General features: G+C 41.8%; 1 protein-coding gene across 4 annotated transcripts; it reads right to left on the bottom strand.

Moving 5' to 3' along the window:
• Positions 1–9,099: 9,099 nt before the first annotated feature.
• MEMO1 (mediator of cell motility 1) lies at positions 9,100–23,881 on the bottom strand. Of its 4 annotated transcripts, XM_077925717.1 has the most exons (10): positions 23,430–23,881; positions 17,889–17,987; positions 17,304–17,385; positions 16,472–16,540; positions 15,589–15,701; positions 13,989–14,100; positions 12,540–12,682; positions 11,178–11,254; positions 10,082–10,186; positions 9,100–9,748 (listed from the first exon to the last, which is right to left on the bottom strand). In XM_077925717.1, the coding sequence occupies exons 2-10, from the start codon at positions 17,914–17,916 to the stop codon at positions 9,617–9,619; spliced, it is 861 nt and encodes a 286-aa protein (XP_077781843.1). In that variant the 5' UTR covers positions 17,917–17,987; positions 23,430–23,881; the 3' UTR covers positions 9,100–9,616. The 4 variants fall into 4 exon arrangements, with proteins under 4 accessions (XP_077781843.1, XP_028580015.1, XP_028580016.1 ...); XM_028724182.2 differs by lacking the exon at positions 17,889–17,987; XM_028724183.2 differs by lacking the exon at positions 23,430–23,881 and having other exon boundaries at positions 17,889–17,990.
• Positions 23,882–24,123: the final 242 nt, after the last annotated feature.

Genomic DNA, 24,123 nt, shown 5'->3' with positions numbered 1-24,123 from the left:
CCTCTTCTAATCTCCTATACTCACACAATGTTAGAATTCTGGAATATTAGGTAATATATGTTGGTTCAAGGAGAATGTGTGTGTGTGTGTGTGAGAGAGAGAGAGAGAGAGAGAGAGAGAGAGAGAGAGAGAGAGAGAATGAATTCCATGAATGCCAAGATCCAGGTTTGGGGCAAGTACTATCCAGTGAGAAAACCCCAGTAGAGATCTAAAATCACAAAATACGCATCAAAGCAAAGCATGGAAATATAGGCTGTTAGACTTTTAAAATATGCCCTTGTGAGTTCCAAAACTCCCCTCTTCCCTAGCATAGAAAAAGACCCCACGTTTGGTAAGTTTAAAATGGTTTACTTACAAATTCTCCAAAGATCAGATACCTGGGCTTTTCTATGCAGCATTCAGAAAAGTTGCACAGGCAGTAAAACTTTGCTTAATTGCAAAGCAGTGAAAGTTCATAAATTATGGGTATAGCTGGCTTGTAAGAACCATGCAGTTGGAGAATGGAGCAACCAGCTCAGATCTCACAAACTGAGCTTCTCAAGTAGACCGAGGGAACAAGGCTTGATTACCTAGTCCCTCCCAAGGTGTGCTAAGTCTAGCAGGACAGCTTGCTCTATGGTTTGAAGCCCTTCATGCATTACTTAAACATGTTGGTTATATGAGTCTAGTTATCCCTGTATATCGATCTAGATCTAGATTGACAAATAAGCTGCAAAAGCGCTATTCCATGTGTATGTTCAGAATTCTAACGTTTACTGGCTACAGGTACACCAGGGAATATAAGGGCTGTGACTACAACCTCTGAATTTTTTCAGTTCCCGTACAACCTGCCAGTAATGTGGAAAGGAAAACCCTGCCCTCACTCCCCAATAACAGGAACAATTAGCAAAGGTGCCAAAAATCAGCTCCAAATTCACTCTTTAAAAGGTCAGATCCAACAACAAGTATGCCACTCTAAATTGTAAGTGTAGAAAGACACCCCCCCCCCAGGCTGTTGGCTAAAATAGAAAACACTTGAAAAACGTGAGGCCATAATGCATGGTGGCTGTTCTGCATCCTAACATTTATGCAGTAGTCCAGAAATGGTTAAAATTCAGAAAGTGCACACCTACAAAAAGGCAGTTTCATGTTTGTGCATCATTTCTGATCTCCTGGCTTGATCTACGTATAGCCTGATATTAACACAGGTAGCTTCCTTGAAAGGAGCAACTGACAGAAACGCATTTTAAAAACCCAATAGCGACATCTGCTGTTTAAGCTGCACATTATGCATTTTATACTTCCTGAATATACCAACCAGTTGATGGTACTATAACAGATTCATCATTTGTAAAGCAGTTTTTAAATTTTGAATGGGACTGTATTACAGCAGTTTCATTATCACAAGTCTAACTAGGATTTTATAAGTTTGAATGATCTGCTCTGCATCTGCCTTTTAGATTGTGCTTCTGGATTTAATATTACATTATCTTCATCATCCTCATCAATAATCAGTAATAAAGCATCACAATTACTAAGCACTGTACTAAGCATATTCAGAGGAGGAAAGAACTACAGTATATGTACAGGCTTCTGGCTTCACTGTTTTGGAAGGCAACAAGCATTTTAAAGCTACAAGGATGTGATGTTTACTCCATTGTGCTTCAAACATTAGCAGATGTGAAAGCAAAGGAAAGGCATCATACGATATCAACATCCATTTATCTTATGTACAATTTCTGTTGCTTTAGAGTATCCCCTTGGCAAGACTTACTTATAGCACTACATATGTCACCCAGGAACAAGCCAGAAGAAACAAACACCATATGAGAAAATTCACAATGAAAGCATTCATAATAGTTTGTTTTTTAACACAAAGACCGCAGCTAAATTTAAGAGACCTTTTCTAGGCCTCCTTGGATCTTATTGCACTAAATATGGAACATTACAGCTGGCATATGCAAGAGTGTTGTGTTTTATTTATTGCATATATGAGACGCCCCATAAAATAAGTTCCTTAGATGTTGTACAAAGATTAAAAACAACGTAATAAACTTAAGAGGCAACCAGCAAAAAAACAACCACCACAAACTCAGCACAATAAAACAGTACATACAGCACAGAACTAAAACAGCCATCCAATGCAGACACAAAAGAGGTGTGGGAAACAACCTTTGGCCCTGAGCTGCAACTCCCATCAGCTCTGGCAAGCATGGCCAATAGCCGGGGATGACAGGAATTGTAGTTCGGAAGCATCTGGAGCAGGGGGGCCAACTTGAATAAAATATTGTGGGGGTCCAGGTAAGCCCCACCCTACATAATTGATCACAAGATGCTGTGCACACTTGAGCACACACATACATACAAATATTTTATTGTGGGCAGCGGCATAGCTAGCTGCTTGGTCTAGGGCAGGGGTCTGCAACCTTTTAGACAAAAAGAGCCACTTGGACCCATTTCTGAAGGAAAAAAAACTGGGAGCCGCAAAACCATTGCAACATTTAAAACAAATATATCTCCGGAGCCGCGATCTGACAGCGAGCGGGAAGGTGACGTCGGGACGGTGCGTGACTAACGCACGCACCGCCCCCAAGCAACGTCACAGCCAGTACAGCGCCCGCCACAGTGGGGAGTGTCGGGGCGCACAATGCGCCTCCTCCCCTCGCTAGTATCCGCCTCGGATATAAAAGAGCCACATGCGGCTCCGGAGCCGCGGGTTGCAGACCCCTGAGTCCCATTCCACTCTGGTGCCCTTCAGGCCCATGTTGCTTTTTCGGACAGTGTGGAGCCTGCAGGCGTCCGAGCCACTGCGCTACTCCCAGGAGAGACATGTGGCTTGGGTGCAGTAAGTGCTGCCCTCCTGCCCCCCTTCTGATTGAGGGCGTAGAAGCTCCCATGGCCTCTAGGAGTTGGCTCCTATGATCTGGAGCAGGGGTCAGCAAAGTTTTTCAGCAGGGGGCCGGTCCACTGTCCCTCAGACCTTGTGGGTGCCAGACTATATTTTGAAAAAAATAATGCACGAATCCCTTTGACCCACAAATAACCCAGAGATGCATTTTAAATAAAAGCACACATTCTACTCATGTAAAAACATGCTGATTCCCGGACTGCGGGCCGGATTTAGAAGGCGACTGAACCGGATCCAGCCCCCGGGCCTCAGTTTGCCTACCCATGATCTGGAGGGAAAGAGTTTCTCCACAGCTGCACTAAAACCAGATACCATGTCACAGAGACTCAAAACCAGTCCTTAAATGTCCTGGGAAAGGAAGAAAAGTCTTCACCTGACACCGGAGAGAGAACTACCTCAAAATGGGATTATTGTTCTTCTGCGGGATGTTTGTTGATAGGAAGGAAACCCTGTCAGCATCTTCCACCGCTGTCCAAAGAGCTGCACTTGCTGACAATTGGTTACCAAACCAAATTCAAGGTGTCAGTATGTAAAGCTCCCAACACCATGAAGCCAATTTACTTGAAGGATTGCCTCAACCCATCAAACCCACTGCACTGCTTTGAGCTGCAGAACTGGCACTTTTACAGGTGCTGCATAATTCTCTTTCTACACTTCCACTGAAGTGACCCTTGTGTGTGGCAGCACTCATGCTCTGAAGCTCCTTGTCTATCAATATTAGGCTGGTGCCTTTGTTGTGTGGCTTTCAGTGCCTGCTAAAAACTTCCTTACTTAAACCAGCCTACTAGACATGTAATCTTATTGTATATATTTGCTTTACGATTGCTGATTTTATCTAGATAAATTTTGTTTGCTTGATTTTTTAAAAAAAGTTTTAAAAGGTATTTTTATGTATATGCATGGGCATAGCCGTAAACAAAGTAAATTAATAAAAATACTTAACTGAGGTTCTCCCCCCACCCCACAACATAATTCCTGGCTACACGCATGTATATATGGTATGTTGTTTCATGTAAAGTGCTCAGGTGCTGGTTAGACTGTTAAACGACATATAAATGTTGCTCAGTAAAAACAATGCACCATATTTAACTTCAAAAATAAAGGCTAAAGCCTGAGGCAAGATGAGTCCTTGATCCTTTTATACCACATCCATTCATCTCCAATATAAGACACGACAATCAATTGAAACAACCTCTCCAGACCCATGAAAACATCTGGAGAGACTTACTGGACTAGAGTCTTTAATATGCATCATAAACATCTTCTAAGCAGTGGTTCCAACTTTAAGCTGCTATTAAGCTTTTTCCAAGAAATGACAAGACTAGCTGCTATTGTTGCTTTCTATGGCATTTTAAATTATGTGTGAAAAAGCAATGAAACATATTTTTAAAATAATAATAAAAGCTAAAGAAAACATTTTTTAAAATGGGTTCCATGCTTTGACCTATTGTATTCAACTGGTATTCTACATTTTTCCAGTAGTGATATTCATATTGTATAACAGAATCAAAACTTTATTATTTAAAGGTAAGCTGTATAAACAAAAAATACTCCAAACTCTAGACTTTGATAGGGAAGTACAATTTGCATGTCTTCAAACGGGAGAACAAGGACTCCAATTTTCTCCAGGTCTAGAGGAAAGGTCCAATGTAGTTCCAGCCAAAATCTATTTCTATTAAGGGAAAGATTAGCTGCAAAATTTAAGACTAAGGATTTAAACGAAGCAAGGTGGAAGACAACCATCTAGGCAGGATGTATTAGCATATATATACTAACACTAATACTACCTGTGGTACATGGAATATGGACAAAAAGGCCCAATAAACATATAAATGAATATATAAACAAAAAACTCATCAGGATTAATACTGTTACTCAGGAGCTCAGCCATGCTGCTATTTTAAAATATCTCCTTAAGTACCTTGACTGTAAAACTCTATTTGTCTGGAAAGATAGATAAGCTCATGCTGACAAAACAAAGGAATGCATAGTCTTGTGTTCCACCTTCAAGCTTCTGCCAAAAGACCCTATATCACACAAGGCTAAAAGTATCTAGGCATATAATTTTTATTAAATTGCCCTTCATCCAAATATTACAGGGTTGTTGACAATATAAAAACACAAAAATACATAAGAAAATACCGCAATCCCTGCCCCCCTATTTAAAAGGTCAATTTGATTTTTGCCTGGCTCCTAAATATAAATGAAGGCGCCAGGCGAGCCTCCTTGGGGAAAGCATTCCACAAACGGGGAGCCATCACAGAAAAGGTCTGTTCTCCTGTTGCTGCCCTCTGGATCTCTCATGGAGGAGGCACATGAAGAAGGGCCTCTGATGATGATCACAGGGTCCAGGTCGGATCATATGGGGAGAGGAGGTCCTGGAGGTATTGCGGTTCTGAGTCATTTAAGGCTTTATAGGTCGAAGCCAGCACTTTGAATTGGGCCCGGGGAACTAATTAGCAGCCAATGCAGTCAGGCCAGGATTGGCATTATAAGCTCATACTGATTTGCCCCCTTCCTCCTTTAGATTTTCAGATCACTCATGCTGCCCCCCAGCAATGTGTAATTTATCCCATAGCATCTTCTGCCTGCTATATATTGCCCTTTTTCATTTGAGAGCCTCTCCAGTTTTATCATGCAGCTTAAGCACGCAGCTCCTTCTCAACTTATCTGTCCTGACCTCCGTTGTCTTCTATAGATTTGCTGGTCTAGCTTAAATACTCCCCTCTGTAAACATTCCTTTGTGCCTGTAATAAACTGTCCATTTGATTAGACCCAACACTGGCTCTCATCTTATCACTAATTGAAAGGTCCAGTTGTCCCCGTGGTGAACCATGATTCTCGGCTCAAAGACCAACACGTGCTCCTCCTGTACACATGAAGAACACACACTAACAATATGCACAAATGCAGTTAATTTCAACTGAGTTGAACCAATAAGGACTTTAGGAGGATAGACATCAAACTTCCAGGAGAAACAAGTATGTGGATTTGGCAGGGTAGAGATGTTGGATATTTTTATTATTATTCTGGAAGCCCTTCCCGCATGATACATTCTTGCAAGTCACATGGCATTGTATGCTTCCAGTTATCATTTAATCCTATTCTCTGTTTACAATTCTAGGAGCTATAACACACCTCCAACTCAAAATATATTTACTTTTTGACGGGCCTAGCCTTTGTGAAAAAAGTTAAATACCTGGGAGTTAATTTGTCGGGGGGAAATTTGAACCCATATAAAGATAACTATGAGAATTTATGGAATGAAATTAAGAGAGATCTGGAGATTTGGTCGAATTTAAAATTGTCATTAATGGGCCGGATTTCGGTGGTCAAGATGAATGTATTGCCAAAGATGTTGTTTTTGTTTCAAGCCCTCCCAACTATTGACAATGTGAAATGTTTTAAAGAAAGGCAGAAACTTTATCTAGATTTATCTGGGAGGGGAAGAAACCAAGAATTAAATATAAATTATTAACAGATTCTAAAGAAAGAGGGGGATTTTGCCTGCCAGATTTGAAGATCTACTTTGAAGCAGCAGCGCTTTACTGGATTAAAGAATGGATACAATTAGAGGACACCGATATTTTAGTTCCAACAGTGGAGGAATGGCAGGTGAAGATGATGGATTTTTCGGAGCTAGCCGACCTGACTGGAAGAGTCCGTGACCAGAAGGAGGAGGAATACCAGGAGGAATGGATGAAATTCAAAGACTATTTAGTTAAATATGCCAAGTTAATTTAATTGGAAAAGCTTGCAAATATTAGATAGGCTTAGGATTTAAATATGTAATGCTAGGAAATAATATGTTTAATGCTAAAATAGAAAGATAGAAAGATGTTAAGTGATTAAGTTAATTTTATGAGAAAATTGGTTTTGGAAAACTGTTATAATGATATACACTGAAATTCAACTAGGGGGATACGAGGGAGTTACTTAATAATGTTACTAAGATTGGTTTAATATGATTGAGATTTATGTTTGTGTGTTTGTTTGTTTAAAAAATCTTTTGGAAAATCAATTTAAAAAATTGCAAGAAAAAAACACACAAAATATATTTACTTTTTACTGGATTAAGGAAGCAGACAGACCAAGAGTTTTTCCTACAGAAATTTTTAAAATTCTCAAACAGCCTGAAGAACTATCTGTACCAGCAGCACTAAATTTATAGATGAACAGAAGGGACATTTCATTGACAGGATAAGAAAAGCTTATGTGATGTATGCTCTGGAAAACAGAATTATTTTTAACTGTTGACTGAAAAGAGAGAGACCAAGTAGGATGGGTTACATGGGCATTTATTAGTAGCTGTTTTTGTTGTTTTTAAAGTTGCTTCCCTTAATAATCAAAGCTGGTTGGCAGTAGGTCAGAGAAACTGGAGGTACAACTGCCCTGATTATGTTACACTACAGGAAAGTCACCTTCCTGCACCATTTTTACCAGTACTAGAATTCTTCAAGCCTATGTGAAGCACCAGTTTAGATGGTACCTTAGGGGGAAAGTAGCAAAACACCAGGGGGGTTACGAAGAATGACAAAAGTGAACAAAGAAACACAAGACAGAAGTGATCCAAGTCATGGATGCAGCATAAAAAGCTACATTAGAATTTAGACACCAGGACCCGCACAGTAAAAAAAAATTAATGTTATCTAGTGTGGTACCTTGTAGTACTCCTATCTGAGAAGATGGAATGTTGCAGTGTCTTCCATCTTGACTCTAAATGTGTCTCCTTTGAATGAACTTGTACATAACTGTACTTAAATCATAATCTAATAATCAACTCAGTGCATGACATCGAAAATCTCTGAACTACACCTAGTAGTGCCCGTAATTACTCAGTGAGCTAAGTGGATTAAGTTCATTCAGAAACTTTGAATGATTTCTAGTTCATCTTCACATTCATTCCCTTCCCTCTTCTCCACCCGGCCACAAAGCACTGAGGGCTCAGACTCTTAGCTCATTTTTTAAAAAAATTGGGCAGAGCAAGTAAAGAAAGTTGGGAAGTAAACAGTCAACGCAACCTTCTAAGGCTTATTAGGCAAATATGGAGGCACTCGTGTCGCTAGGGTTGTTTAGTCACTTAATCACTAAGAAATCAGAAGGAATGTGAGGCATTTCATGTATCTTCCTTGCTGAATAGATCTGCGTTCTTGCAATGCGGCAGCTTGCAGCAGGAAGTACAGGAGCAAAGCAAACAATGCCTTGCACCTTTAACAGCTGTATGGCTGGCACGCAAAGTCCTTGCATCAGCTCCTACACTTTTAAAAACTGTCATTCTGCACCATGCGCACAGGGAGAAAGGGATGCCAAAAGACTCCAGGAAGCACCATTGCCACCAGCTGCCTTCACATGCAACACTGTTCTTCCAAATCTGCATACCCTTCTCCTTGGCTACATGCCTCTATTTTGGCATGCTGGGACCCGGGGGGGGGGGGGGGAATCAGTGCTGGGATTCTTGAAATTAAGGCCCAGGAGGACCTCAGATAGACCTGAATGGCCTCACTACTCAGAAGATTAGTGCCGCATGAGGTAGCAATAGGGCCCTACAGGAGCTGTTCTGCACCCTGTTGCTGATGGATGCAAGACTGACATTCTAACAGAACAGGGTTCATTGTACTTTAAAGCAAGGGTGAAGAGCCTGTATGACCCAGTGGCCAAATGCAGCCTTCCACACCTCACTATTTGGCTCTTGGGATATTTCTCAGGCAACATCCCTCACCAGCCCTACTTCATATCCTCAAGTGTTTTTGCCTGGCTGAAATGTGTCCTTGAACTCTTGGTTGCATGAATGGAGGATAGATAGGGGTGTGTGAAGGAACTAGCCTCCTGTAAAAGGACATTTGCAGTACATGCCGTGACCATTTTAGGTGCCTCCAATTGATGTGCAATTGCCAACGTGCAGGTCCTTATGGATCCAGAAGAGGGAATAACAGGGCACACTTATACGTGCTCTGCTGAAGTGTGCCAGGGCCAGGAACAGAATCCCTGTGCAAAATGGTATTTATTTTCCTTTGCACACTGTTGCTTCTGACCTTGTCTACCACAGGCCTGAGGCTCCTAGAAGGTAGGGTCAAATAGGAATAGGGTCTTTGGTCTGACAGCTTTGAAGAAATCACTCATGGGAATTTCTGGAGAGGAACAAGGAGAAAAGAAAACTTGCCTGTAGAAAAGAAACCACTCAAACCACTCAAAGCAAATCACATCACACCAGGTTGGTTTGTGCAGCCCTTTATTAGCAACTAAAATAGAAGATATTTGTTGTACAACATGGGTAGTAATTGACTATACTGGAGTTTTATTATATTCTGATACAGGATCTTTTATAAATGCATTTTTTTATTAAAAAGCTTCCACCCTCGTCTGTTTACAACTTGCAAAACTATTCTGAAAGCAGAGTACATGTGCACAGGTCTGCAGAGTGCAAATCTGGGATGTGGTAAATGCTTTTACATGTTGTACCTGCAAGGGGACCAGCGTCTGCCACCATCCCTTTATAGCCACTGGCTTTTAGAAGTCACAACATTTTGACACCAGCCTTCCTTCCCTTGTCCTAAACAAGAAAGCATTTTAAAATGAGTTGTAACTAAGGAAGGACTACACCTACTAGAAAAAGAAGAGTTCTATTAGTTTGAGGTTTCAGTATACCCAAAGACCAGGAACTGCATCTTTGTAAGGGCAAGGCTGGGACCCCACTGGGTGTGCAGGTGTCATCCCTGAGTAGTCAGAGGTTCAGTGGACCATGAGCGCTCCTGCTGCGTAACTCACTGAGCTGTCTTGCCAGTTTCGACACTGGCTTGACTGGGCATAATTCAAAAACGAGAAGCTCATGTTCATTCCATTCTTCTGGAGCTCTGTGATAGCCTAGGGGGAAGGAAAGCAAAAAGGTTTGCTGTTTTGGAAGTAAAGTTGACATTCTCAGAGCAGCAGCACTCCAGCGCCTTATTCATAATGGACTCTTGCAAACTTTGCAGGGGAGGACTGGTAGGTATCAACGCTAAGTCCCCACATTACCGAAGGGAAAATGCTATTGGAAATTCAGGGTTTCCCTCAAGAATTCAGTTCCCTCAAGAACATCACCCAGCTGAGTACGACAAAAGCTAAACCACAGAAGGTTTGGTCACCAAGGAGAATGTATGATATTTTCTAATAATGGCATTTGCTGCATTTGAACTCTGTTTAACAAACAGTACTTACATTTAGTAAAACCCCAATGGGATGTCTTCCACATATCGTATTATGGTATTTCTTCAAGTAATTGCTAAAGGACACAGGGTCAAGCTGCTCTATAATGCTCATACCCTAAGGAGAATATCAATATTATGATCAGCTATAATTTAGAGCTGCGTTTATTCATAACCAACATTTATAGCATGCCAAGCATGTTACCCAAGAAATACAGATATCAAACACAGAAAGTCTTAAAATGTAGGACTATAGCTAAGCTTTACATTCTTTTATAAAAAAGACAGTTATAATTGTATTACTGTGTATTATGAATACACAGAGCTCTCCACTCAATGTGATAGTGTCGTCACATCACCTGTGGGGGAGATTGACACCAGTTTCAGAAGCTATCAGTAAAGTGGAAGTTCTACATAACACATTAGGTCTTTTCCTCCCTGACCAGCATGATCAAGAGTTTTCCCCATGCATTTCAGCTCCAAATCCAAAGAGTTTTGTGATAAACTGGGAAGGCCTATGCCCAACACCTTCTCCCATTAGAGCAGGCATCCCCAACCTGCAGCCCTCCAGATGTTTTGGACTACAATTCCCATCATTCCTGACCACTGGTCCTGTTAGCTAGGGATCATGGGAGTTGTAGGCCAAAACATCTGGAGGGCCACAGGTTGGGGATGCCTGCATTAGTCTACAACTGTCTCTTCAAACAACTGGTAGGATGCTCTTAGCATGCTCTGGATACAAAGAGCCCCACTGAATCAGACCAAGGGTTGATCTACTCTAATCTTGTTTCTAGATGTCTCCATGGAAACATCTACAAGACAGGCATAAAGACAACAGCCATCCCATTTGGCAGCTAGTATTTAGACGCAAAAGCACCTCGGAACATGGAGACACCATTTAGTTATCATCACTAATAGATATTGACCTTTTAAAAGCCTTCTAAGGCTGCAATCATCTCCTCACTTACCTGAATTCACTAGGACTTACGTGGTTATGATTGCACTGCAAGATAGCTATGAATTCTATAGCATAATTGTGCCTTGTGAAAAATTACTAAGTTGTCCCTGCTCCACACACCCCCCACCTGAACCTGAAATTTAACACTTACCATTTTATCTAGGTTTTCAATGGACCTATAGATCTCTCCTTGAGACTCATCATAGTAACTGTATCTGAACCGCTGACCTTAATTAATCAAATTAAAGAAGAAATGAGTAACTAGACATCTATTATGTGGTTATGATATTTTAAAATGAAATAAAGTGGTATCTGAACAGGCAGCACAAATCTATGGTGTACTGCATCTTTAAAATACTCTCATTCAGTATACTGACTGCATTTGGATGATCAGCCATCAGTTTAATGATATATGACGATGTCTTCTGCCCATGCACAGAGTCTTTATGCCCATCCCTTTGTGTGAATAAGCTCACAAACCAGCAACTCTTTCATTAACTATTCTTTCCCTTTTCTTCCAGCACCGGTAACAGCTTTAAAACAAGCCATGGTGTTAAATCACAGTGTGCTTAAAGGCTCATTTGTATCTCAGGTTATTAAGGTATAAAATGACTTTTTGAACTTTTTCATTAAATTGCAATAAGCCTAATCCCAACAAGACAGCAACCAATCAGATTAAAGTGTCCTTATAACGCAAACATGATTTCTATCAACATTTGGCACTAAGGAAATATAGTATGGTCATACATCAAATATTTATTATTTTAAAGTAAATTTAAACTTGTATCAATAGTTTAAAAATATATGAAGACATCATTTTGGTTTATGTTGCTTTATTTGCAAAATGCCAGAAGAGCTGTTGTTGTTTTTAATTGCTAGTGCTTTAAGAACATTGCCACTTGTCAGAAATGTTCTTCCTGCTTTGCCCCCATAGCAGCAGTGACAGAGATGCCTCCAGTAAAAGCTTGGGAAACTTTAAAATGACACAAAAGCCAGAAAAAAAACTAGTTCACAGCTGCCTACTTTTGTTGGCTCTGCAATTCTAATTTGAGTAGAATGAAGCAAATATGAAAAAGAATGATCAGATACAGGTTTGGAATGCAAATTATTAAAACTGCTGGTGAATCCTTGCCACCCTGACTCAACCATGGGAAGAGTTCTCATTTTTGATCACAAAAGAATGTGTCGTATGATTTCCTCTTTTAATAATAAATATAACTCTTAGGACACTCACTCTCTCTCTCTCTCTCTCTCTCTCTCTCTCTGTGTGTGTGTGTGTGTGTGTTTATCTCTGTGTATATGGTTGTGTGTGTAAAGTCAAGCTCATGCCTTAACTACTTCTTTTGTCACCCCTGCCACACCACGCAGGTGTGCAACCAACAAACTTCAGCTTCAATTCGCTCTAACAGGTTTGTCAAACTAAAATGCATTTCAATGTAACATACACGTATTTTGTGTGTATTTGCCAATGTATGCAACTGGAGTTCACAACTATTTACATGCCTCGACTTACCCCAATGACAGAAGTCAGAGGAAACCACAAAAAGATTACAAGGATCTGCTAAATATTTGCTGAAGAGTTTTCCAAATTCCTGTTCTTTTGTCTCACTCAGTGCTCCAACCAACACAGGAACAATGGTAAACTCATCCTTATGGCTTAAAGAAGAGAAAAATAAGTTTGCATTGTAGAGGGTCAAGACAAGATCGGTGCTGAATGGTCCCCTCACCCTCCTGAATGTGCTGCTCCCACATGCAACTTTCCCCCACTTCTTGTAGGCCTGCCTCCCATGTGAAAAGCACTGAACACACCCCATGGCACATATTATGAATCCATGATTCAGCCTTATTTCTTAAAAAAAAGGAAACAATTCTTTTTAAAGATCATTTTGATCTGTTGCCATATTTATCTAACTAGCACTTTCTAAAAGTTTGCACAACAGCACACTTTGAATAGTGCTTAAGCCTGACAAAAACAGCATGCTGTAAAGAAGGCTTCCTCTACCTTGGCCCTCCAGATGTTTTTGGCCTGCAACTCCCATGATCCCTAGCTAGCAGGACCAGTGGTCAGGGATGATGGGAATTGTAGTCTCAAAAACATCTGGAGGGTCAAGGTTGAGGAAGCCTGCTGTAAAGAAACACAGTATGTTTCAGATGACCAAGCCAGGCTCTCTCTGTATTTCAGAATCAGAAATAGTTACTTTGGTAGTGATAGCTTCATAAGGAAAACAATCTGTGTGGTTTTTTCATTGTCTCATGCCCAAAGCGGCAGTGATTTTTCAAACAGTTTTGTTAAATAGGTATGTTTTATAGTCACACCTGAGATGTGTAGTCAATAGCTTATGCTTAGACTTGTATTTTGAAGTGGCTGAGTTGCAGAGTTTATTGCTGAGTGAACCTTTGTAATTAATTCAACACTGTATTGCTTATATGTATTATCTACTATTATAAATTGTATTCATAGAACCGTTATGTTACCATGTTTTAAACTGACCTGAAACTATTTGATAAAGAGTGGTATATACATTTCTTAACAAACGTTTACAGGTAATTTCTTTATGGAAAGATGCTCCCGTTTTGTAGGATTTGGGTCTCCTATAATTGGAACAAGCTGCGCAAAGTGGGATAGTACACTTCCTTGATTTTTGCCAATTCTTCCAAGTCACATAAGGAAGAATGGAAGGAACATATAATAACAGATGTAGTAAGATGAGATAAAAGCCCTGACCGCCTGAATTCTACCCAACCCCTACTGATTTCTACTCTAAGAAATTATCCGTGTGTCTAAAAGTTACAGCCTACAGTTCTCTTACTCGTTTTAATGAGCTTAAGACCCTTGAGGATTCCAGCACACTGTATTCTACATTAGTGGAGTATGGGAGAAACCCATACATAGATTTATTCAAAGCAGGGATTCAATATGTACATTCTACATATGGTGCAGCTTCTTAAAAAGTAAATGTACCTTTCCATGGCTTTAGCAGTATAAGGCAAATGCATTTCAATACTGTGTTCATCTTCATCTGTTTGCAGAGACATGCGCTCAAACATTCCAGTCTTCCATAATTCTGCATAAACTGAGAAGTTTTGAATATATTAGTCTGACTAAAAAAATAGCAGAAGGCTGCAACAACTGAATGAGAAGCTGTCTTTCTGCTTTATCAACTTTCTGGTTAGACTGCATTATACTCAAACTAGGATGAAGTGTATCTCTTCAACCAAGTACAGTGCTACCTCAGGTTAAGTACTTAATTCGTTTCGGAGGTCTGTACTTAACCTGAAACTGTTCTTAACCTGAAGCACCACTTTAGCTAATGGGGCCTCCTGCTGCCGCCGCGCCGCTGAAGCACAATTTCAGTTCTCATCCTGAAGCAAAGTTCTTAACCTGAGGTAAGATTTCTGGGTTAGCGGAGTCTGTAACCTGAAGTGTCTGTAGCCTGAAGCGTAAGTAACCCAAGGTACCACTGTATTGTGATATAAAATGCCAAGTTAAAACCTTTGCCTTCAGGCTGTATGGGAGAGCAGACAGTTTATGTATTAATATTACCAGTAACCACTGGATAGCGGCAGAATCAAAAATAACCTATTGGGAAATATCTGTTTATAGAAAACAATGATTATAGGTGCCTACAAATGTTTTCATGTGCTCAGAAAAGCTCTCTCCCTCCCAATCCTTCTATTAACTCAGCTAAAGTATTTTAACTACAGAAACTCTCATACTAAGTTACAGGCATGTCATTCTCTTTTATGCAAGAAAAAGATCCTGTGTTCCTCCAGATGTGGTTGGACTACAGCTCTCATCAGCCTTGGCGGTGCTGTTGGGGTCCAACATCTGTAGAGCCAATGGTGCCTCCCCTCTGATGCAAGATTTGATATAAAGACTATCACAACTGAAATTAGAGCTAATTTTTTTTCTGTAACCCATCTCACTTCTCTCAATATTTATTTTAGTTACAACCAGTGGCTTTATATATTTTAGTGTACTGCATCAACTTTGTCAATGAAGGACAAGTGGTTACTGTAAGCAAGCAAAATCCCAATGGACCTAGGGAGGAAAATAAGACCCTAGGCTCCTGAAAGTGTTCAGTAGTATAACTGCACAAAGGCAGAACTATGGCTGCCACAGAATCCTTGGACAAGTGTCCATTTGGTTCATTCATAAGACACTATTCTGTTAGTCCTGTTAGTTCCCAAGGTTTTAAGATACAAACCAACCAAACGTTTAAAAAATCAAAACATGAAGAAAACAAACAATGAAATGCCTTCTCCCAGATACAAAGCTAAGGCCACAGAGTGCAAATAAAACAGTTGGGTTTGCAGAAAAGCTGGTGACAGTCCAACAAAACAGACTGAATTATTACAATGAACTACATGAATTCTAAATGGTGCTCTTCCTTAAATAATAATCCATGTTAGAATTACTTCCTGTGCCATACCCTATTTTTATTTTATGAGAATATTTAGAGGTAAGTCAAATAAAAGTAAAAGTCACAAAGGATTAATAGTTTTCTAAGAATTAGTTTTGCTTGTGTACTGCAGTGGTTGTGTATTTTATATACAATTACCCTTTTGATCAATTCGCAGATCATATAGTGGGGTTCTATATATATCCACACTGGAAAGTGCACACCGGGAGAGGGGCACGTGGTGGGAAGGCCCAAGGATGAAGATTCTCCGTCTGAGGGTGAACAGAAAAGATGTAATATTAGCGACTGTCTACTCAACAGAAAAACAATGGATTCCATGACTAGCTAAAGACAGGTGAACGGTTCCACTATCAACGTTTGCATTCCAGCACACACAGACGTGCTTCCTGCTCCCTGGTTACATCCCCATTGCAGTTGTGTCCAACCAAAGGGTTTTCTACTTGAAGGAAAAAGACAAGGCTCCCAGTTGGATGCCTTTATTACAGCTCTTTTTTATGTTATCACTGTAGCGTGGCAAGTGAGATGCTACATCATGTAGCATCTAATCACAGAAAATGAGGACTGTATGGTCCTGATTGCATACAGTTCCAGGCAATTTTAAATACAACCCGAAAAATAGTGCTGTGGTCCAAACTGTCTCCACCCTATATAGAAATGTCTTCACACACGTGTGCTCACTGGTGCAATCTGGAGCCAAAGCAATTTCGCATCCTGATGGCAACCACGATGCCAAAGCTAACACAAGTATTGGGTGGGTAGGGTCAAGAAAAGGGGGCATTGACACTAGAACTTCACACAACATTTATCCATTCATTCTACGAAGTATACTGTCTCTCAGAGGCATTGTTCAATTTGCCCCAAGGATTGGGACAAAACAGCAAGTTATCTCCATTATGTGTCAGCCACTACGGTACAGGTATCCCTCTTTGCCGCTACCTAAAATGACTTCTGTCTTAAAGTCAGCATGTATGCAAATCAAGTTCTGTTGTACACACTCTAAGAATCTTCTAAAGTGACTTACGTGACTGAAGGATCCACTTGTTTGTACGCATGAGCTGCACACGACCCACAGTAAGTATAGCCTGCATGCCTGCAAAAAACAGACACATTGTACAAGATTAACAGTCAGGATATTGCTGGTCCATATAGGGGAGCTTGCTGATGTTATGGAGTTGACAAGCAGCATATATTCAACTGGCTCTTGAAAAATGCAACAGCAGATATAAGCAGCATGCCCAGTTGGTACACTGACAATCAACGAGCAACTCAGCTTACTTACGTGACTCTCAGACAGCAGATATGTATATACCCTTATCAAGGTTATGTTTGCAAGACACAGCAGTGTCTTGCATGTATACGCCTATGACCTAAAATTGTGATAAGAGATGGCTGTAATTTGAAGCTATGAGCATTCTACTTCTTAAAGCAAAACCATGTTTAAGATTGAAATATATGAGTAGTAGTCTTCTGAGCAATTACAAACAATGCTGAAATGATATAGCACACTACCTTTCATGAACACAAGAAGTGTTCTCTCCTCTGGTGATAGGGACTCAAGGGAAGGAAAAAGTCCACACATTCAGAGTAAGGGGAATGCAAAATAAAGCACTCTCCTCCCTCTGAATCAGGATAGTTGATAGAAATAATCAAAACAAAATAGGACAAGGAAATCAGACTCTGAAAATGACACCAAAGAATGACCTGTATCAGGGCAGCTAACCAGAGTGACCGACATGAACTGGCCTATTTCTCTCACTCCATAAGCACCACTTTTTGCTGCAAATATTGGAGTGTGACAATTTGTAACAGTTCTTTTAAAATGGTCTACATGTGAAAATAAAGAAAAAACTTACGGTGCAATAATAGCTCTAGCAGGCCTCTTTGTAGACTGTACTTGAGAAAGCCAACCTTCTAGTTGTGCACTCAGCTGAGGTCCTAGAAAAAGAGATAAGGCTTTAAAAACAACAACCACAGGAGAACCAACGAGCCATCCTTAGAATAAGCAAAATGGCCTATAGCTGCAAACCATAGCTATACCTGTGCACAAGTAGCATTCTGGCGCATGCTGCTCAAATCATGCCTGTCCTGCTCCTCCATTTGCCAAGCTGAGAGGAAACAACCGTATCGCTGGTTTGGCATTAGGTGTGAACCAATGTGCATGGTTTCTCTTTCCAAACAAACCACAGAAAAATACACCACTAGTTCTATTCGGCATGTGAACAGTGTCATTTTAATGCTTCCGGGTGGCTCCAAAGATGATACCTTGCTAATTTCATTTTTAATCAGTAATGTTTGATATTTCACAGGGAGTCATGACAGGAAATATACCTAATAACATTTTTACATTTTTTGAAAAACACTTAGACATTAACCGGTCTATTGACAAACAGCCGCCAGCTTGATTGTTGCTTTGTATTAAACTCACATTAGCAACTGACCTATTTCAACCCAAAGGAAAAACTGCATTCAAGTGTGACCCTTTCCAATATCTCTGCAACATCCCCTCTCAGCGCTGCATCTAGTTGTGCCGAGAGCTACTGCTGCCAAAAACAAATTCAGAAGAGGATTGCTTCATTAACACACCGCTTGGAAGTTCTATAAATACATGCTTAAACAAACTACACAATAAGGATCATTTTAAAAAGCTAAAGAGGAGTGTGGTAAAAAGTGCCTGGCTCCAAGGCATCATTGAATATTAACAAGGAAGGGTAAATATGTGAATTCATGGAATCTGTATTGTTTAATGATCCACTGTGGCCAACAGTAGTTTGAACATTTACATAGGTATTGGCATGGAATTGAGATGATTCTAGAACTGAGAGCACCTAATCAACTGATGCCATTGTTGCATCAGGTAAATGGCAGATGGGCAACCATCTGTCAAACTTGGTCTGAAAGACTAAATCCTGATAAAGATCTAGTCTGTAGAGTCAAGGTTTCCCACCCATGCAATAGTTTTTTTTTGGGGGGGGGGATTTTACTTCGGTACATCCAGTTTAGAAAACCCAATTGACATCCCATAGTTCAGAGCAGGACCTGACAGAAGGAGCTACAGTTTGTTCTTCCGCCTTTAAAAGCTGGCCTAAATTTGCATCTTTAGATATAAATTATTAGATGCAAAATTTATGCAAAATTGTGTTCTGGGCATGTGCCGCAAGTCTTTCAAGTAGCAGCTCTCCACACCATGTATGTGAGCATCCATTTGATTTGGTAGTTCTCATTTCTAGACTGCAGCTCCGCTTTTTTTACTGCTATCATAAAACCTAGACCTGGCTAGTGGATGAACAGTTGCCACACAATGACTTTCCCCCCTCCCTGTATAGCTGTGACAGGCAGCCACCTCCCATAAAACATTTGATGCAAGAAGATGCTCTGCATCAAGGCTGCCTGTGAGACAACACAAGATGGAGGGGCTGCAGGGAGTTGGGCGGTGCCTACTATTAAACCATTTCACCACCTGCAGCCCTCAGATCCTGATAAACAGGCTCACAGCAACCAGGGCTTGTAGCAAAAATGATGGAGTGTTCCTGTAGACACATCTTCACAATTTCCGAGGAAAATTAATTAAAATGAGGAAATGTTAATCTTTGTGTCTCCCTGGAATAACTGGATTTGAATTAGAACCCAAATAGGCCTCTGTTTTTAAATTTAAAAGGAAATGTTTTAACGGTATCCACTGAAGCAGTCCATACTGAATCAACAAAATGTGACAAACAGCAAAATTTCAACCACGTGAACAAGTAAATTATTATAAATGTTGAAATAATCTACAGGGGTTTTTCTTTTTTGGGGTGGGAGGGAAGAATCTATCATTGGAGGCAGGGCCACAGTTCTCCAAAAATTTGCTCAAGGTCACATTGCCTGTAAATGTGTACTCTTTCTTTCTGCTATAGCATAAAATGTGTGGAAAGTACTTTAATGTTCACAGTGCATTTTCTTTTTTCTTTTTCTTTAAAAAAAAATCATTTCGTTTGTTCATTTAGCATGGAATGCCCCTTAATGGACTACAAACACCCAGTAACCTGAACTATATAAATTGCTAAAGTTCAAAAATCCGCAAATAGAAAACAAAAACACCTATATGGAAAAGCTTGATGCTTCCATTGGTAAAATAAAACAGTATATGAAGATCCATTGGTCTACAATGGACCAAAGTTGCTTTCGTAAGTTATCTTTCATTTTTATAGATATACTTTTGAACACCACTTGAATGCAAGAGTGTAACATCATATCTTCCAATAACGAATTTTTCCATGACACAACCTTTTGTAGGTGCAGATATCTAATAAGAGTACACAGCTGCCTATGAAAACACATGCCACAGTATATGTTATGGTGGTAAAAACATACAAAGAACACAATTCAATGCATGTTTACTCAGATGCATGACCAGCTGTATTCAATGTTATTTACTCACTAGGAAATGGATGTAGGATTGCAGCTTATTTAAGATACATTTCAGTTGAACAACAGAAGCATTAACAGCCTCTGGAATACATTTTATTCACTATTTCTTTGGTTGGATCATAGTCCCCAAACTAAGGCCCGAGGGACTCCTTTATCCGGTCTGTGGCAACCCCCGCTGCCCACTTCCGGGTCGGAGGAGCACCGGAAATAGCATGTGCGCACGCATATGGGCACGCGCTCCCCCACCTTCTGGCCCGCCACGCCCGGCCCGAGGTGCAGTAAGTTTGTGGTGGTAGCTCTCATTTGCATCCATGACAAAAACAGGATACAAAACTGTCCTGACATACCGTTTTTTCTGAATTTGTTTGCCTTGTAAATAAAATATAATTTGGAGTGGGTTGGCTTTCCTTCTTTCCTCCTCATCACAGGGTAATTTGCATCCGGAAATTTTCTGATGCCCCAGAGTGATCGAATTTAGCATTTCTATTTTACTTGTATTTAGCATACAAAGCTAAAAACTTTGAAACTGCCAAGCTTGCCTAAACTGTATCTGCAACTGGCATCTATTCAGTTACTAATGAACTTATCAAACAGGAAAAATATCCATAGAAAAATAAAGCACTGTAAAAATTTTCACCCTTCATCATCGTTGCTTGACATATCCCTTTGTGATGCAACAACCATTGGCAACTTGCTGAGAATGGTCAAGGTGCTTATCTTGCATACATATAAGTTTTACAGAGCTGTCAAAGACTGACTTGTATTTCATGGCCTTCTGACACATCCTTTTACATATTTTTCCACACACACATACACCAAGTAAGAATAACACTTTGTGCATTTGATGACATGGGCTCTTTTCCATGAAATCTTGTGCCATAATAAATATGGTAGTCTTTAAGAGCCACAGGACTCTTTCTTCTTTAAATGAAATTTGTGTTTGCACATCACTTTGTGGTTTGGCAGTTAAGTATTTGCTGCAGCAAAATGGCCTTGCATATACAAGTTTCTCTTGTAACTGCTAAGCTCACATTAGGTTTTTCTGTAGAGTAAGCAAGAGACCCCAGGAAACCTGTCTAGCCAGCCGGTTCAGTCTTCTTTGTCTTGCTGCCAGCTCCCAAGAGCAGAAAATGTGTTTATTCAGCAATGCATCCAGCAAGCTTGGACACTGCATGTGTATTACCAACCAGTTTTAAATCCATTGCTACACCTGCTAGAAGTTGTGAATTGACACTTTATCTCCTGCAGCAATATCCTCCGCACCCTGATTTCAACCTGTCAAAGTTAGCAATAGCATTGCATCATCTGTTTGCATGACTTGCCCTTGTTCCTCCATCCACACTGTATTTATTGATTTATTAAATTTATATGCTTCCCCTCATCTGGGGATCACAGGGTTGTTTACAATATCAAAACACAAAAATACATAACATAGTAAGAAACAAAAGCAATACCCCCAGTTTAAAGGGTCATACCTTGTTTAATTAGCCAAAGGTCTGGGAGAAGAGAATGTTTTTGCCTGACTGCAAGGAGCAGTCAGACTTGTTTTGAGCTGCTTTGGGGGAGACCTGCTTTGCCTCATAACAAATCCCAAAGCATTCAGAAGCACCATGCTTCAGTTCTGGATTCAAGCTTCCTCCAAAGTAGGTGCACATTCATGGCATGTATTGCATCCCTAAACCAACACTTCCAGTTGGAAACAATCTTTCTGATGACAAGCAATTAGGAGTGACTTCTAAAGGTTAAGATACCTACTACAGTTGCTAACAAGCAGACATGCAGCTAGCAAGTTGCAAGTAGCCAGCTGCAATGTACATATGCTTGTCAAACCTGCTGCTATCTTCTCTCTCCACATCACATTTTTCAGGTAAGAGTATAAACCATCAAGCCAGAGAAAGTAAGTGTTTGTTTTGTTTCAGTCCTAATGGTTCTTTTGTTTCTTTGTAAGGCCAAATGAAATATCTGGTTGCTGCATACAATGCATTCTGGAACATGTACGCCTTTCATCCTGCAGAGGGCAGTTCTGTGTGCAGCATTTCCTCAGGAGGGCCAGAAGAAGAAAAAGGGGGCAAAGACTGACAACACCACTGGTCCTATTTGCTCTTTTTAAATGGTATCAGAAATCCAGAAACACTAATTAAAAGCATTATCTCCCTCATATCTTCTGTGCCTGTTCATTTTAAAAATGCTGGTATGGGGAAACACAAAGACTTCCCTATAAACATGCAGTCGTTAAGTCCTTTGTTCTTCTTAAGAGTAATACCTCATTCTCTGGGGGTTTAATAAATTGTAATGGTTATTTTTTAAAGGGGAAAAAACAGTACACTAGGCAGTACAAGATGCCGGACTTGACAAAATGCCTACTAGCTCGATTCAGAGACAACTGCTGCGTTCCCATAATCCATTTCTTTCCCCTCCCCCGTATTACCCTAAATGACCCCTTTTCATTCACACACTTCAGATCATTGTCGGTTCCTTTAACTCGACACCGAACTACCAAGGGATTCTTCTCTTGGCTTCTTTTTCACAATCAGCTCTCCCGAAATGCGCTGTTTCCTCAGGGTATAATAAAGGGAATAGGAACCAGTACAGCTTCCTTACAATCCCCGGGGCGATCTCTGGGAATCTCTTTTCTCCAGGCGCCGATCTCCCCACCCTTCTGGAGCTTGGCCGGGAATTCAACCACGGCAGCTTATGGAGGGCAAAGGCAACCGGAGGTTCTAGTAAAGGGCCTCGAAATGCCCGGCGGAAAGTGCTGATTCAGTCAATGGCCCACCTGCCGGGGCGGAGGAGATGGGGAAGCCTTGTTCTCGACACAATCAACGCCGGATTCCGCGCCGCGATCCTCGCCTGCTGCCATCCCAACCTCCCTTCAATTCAGCGCCGTGTGTGTGTGTTGCAAAACGCTCTCTTCCTTCGCCCCATGTCTTTTTAACGCCAATTACACACACACACACAAATGAGTCTCACGGCACCGTAGAGATTCACAGAATTACAGGGCAATCCTAAGGATGCCTACTCATCACAGGTCAGTCCTACCCAACCCCTCAACGGGGCTTACTCCCAGGTAAGTATGAACAGGGCTGCAACCTCATTGTGTGACAGCTTTCGAGGGTTACAGGCCGCTTCACCAGATCGCTGCATCCGATCTGGTAGACTCTGGGCCGCAAAAAGCTTGCGCTCCCGTAAATCAGTTTGCCTTTAAGTGGCCACGAGATTCCTCGCACCCTGGAGTGAACACTCCGGGATTGATCACGGATATGGGTCCGTGGGGCACCCACTATTCCCCCACTTTCGGATAATAAAAAAATAGCCTCGCATTCCCGGTAAGAGGTTGAGTTCGGCCCACCTTTGCAACGACCGAGAAACCGCATCGTAGCGGCGCCGGGCGCTCAATTACTCGGGATTAAAAATCTCCAAGGGCTTTATTCGCCTCGGTCGTTTAGACAACGATCCCCCGCGTATAATAAATGGGCAAAGCGAGCTCACGGAGAGCAATCCTGCCCCCCGACGGAGCAGCCTAGCCCCTCGCCCCCACAGGCCCCGGAAACCCCCGCCGCCCCAGCGCGTACCTGAGGCCGTGTACCAGCTGCCGGCGTGGCTGGCCTCCCGGCAGAGCACTCGGTTGGACATCTTGGTGCCTGAGCCGCCTATGGTGTTGGGGGAGGCGGGGGTGAAGGGAGGCAGGGGGGCCTGGGGAAGAGTCCGGCCGCGGCGCTAATCCCCCTCCTCCGCCTCCTCCCCCAGCAGAGCCCAAGCCCCCGCGAGGGGGGGCGGCGCTGCCGGAGGCACGGCGAGCAGGGCCGGCGACGAGGCTGGGGAAGCGGCGAGCACGAGGCGCGGGAGGGCTGCGGGCTCTGCCGGAGGCTCCTCCTGGCCTGGCCCGGGTGGAGGAGGCGAAGGAGGCGGCGGCGTAGAGGAGAGCCCGAGAGGGACAAAGGCCAAGGCAGCGACCGCCGCCCGGGCGAAACCCACAGAGCAGGCGGCAGCCGCCGGGTTTGGCCTAACTCGGCTCCTGTGGCAGAAGGACTACACCAGCGCGGCTCCCCATTGGGCCAAGGGAAGCAAAAGCCCTTCGGCGATTGGGTCGCTCTTTGCCTATTCCCTGGACGGGCGCAGCCGCGGCTTCCCATTGGGCGGCCGTCCGAAAAGCGCCCTCTCTATTGGAGGAAGCGGGAGGCATGGGAGGGACCGTTTAAGATTGGCCGAGCGGAGTTGCCGTGGCAATGGCTTCTGGCCTTCGCTGATTGGCGGGGCTGTGTCTCT

Source organism: Podarcis muralis, chromosome 3, assembly GCF_964188315.1.
Source record: "Podarcis muralis chromosome 3, rPodMur119.hap1.1, whole genome shotgun sequence".
NCBI classification, from domain to species: domain Eukaryota; kingdom Metazoa; phylum Chordata; class Lepidosauria; order Squamata; family Lacertidae; genus Podarcis; species Podarcis muralis.
Note: the sequence above shows the minus strand (reverse complement) of the source record. Positions and strands in the feature narration are given on the sequence as shown.

Coding starts and splice junctions, on each gene's coding strand:
- MEMO1 (XM_028724182.2), bottom strand. CDS start 23,490: ATGTCCAACCGAGTGCTCTGCCGGGAGGCCAGCCACGCCGGCAGCTGG. Junction 15,702..16,471: donor CAAGTGGATCCTTCAGTCAC/GTAAGTCACTTT, acceptor GTTCACCCTCAG/ACGGAGAATCTTCATCCTTG. Junction 14,101..15,588: donor TCTGCGAATTGATCAAAAGG/GTAATTGTATAT, acceptor AAAACTTCTCAG/TTTATGCAGAATTATGGAAG.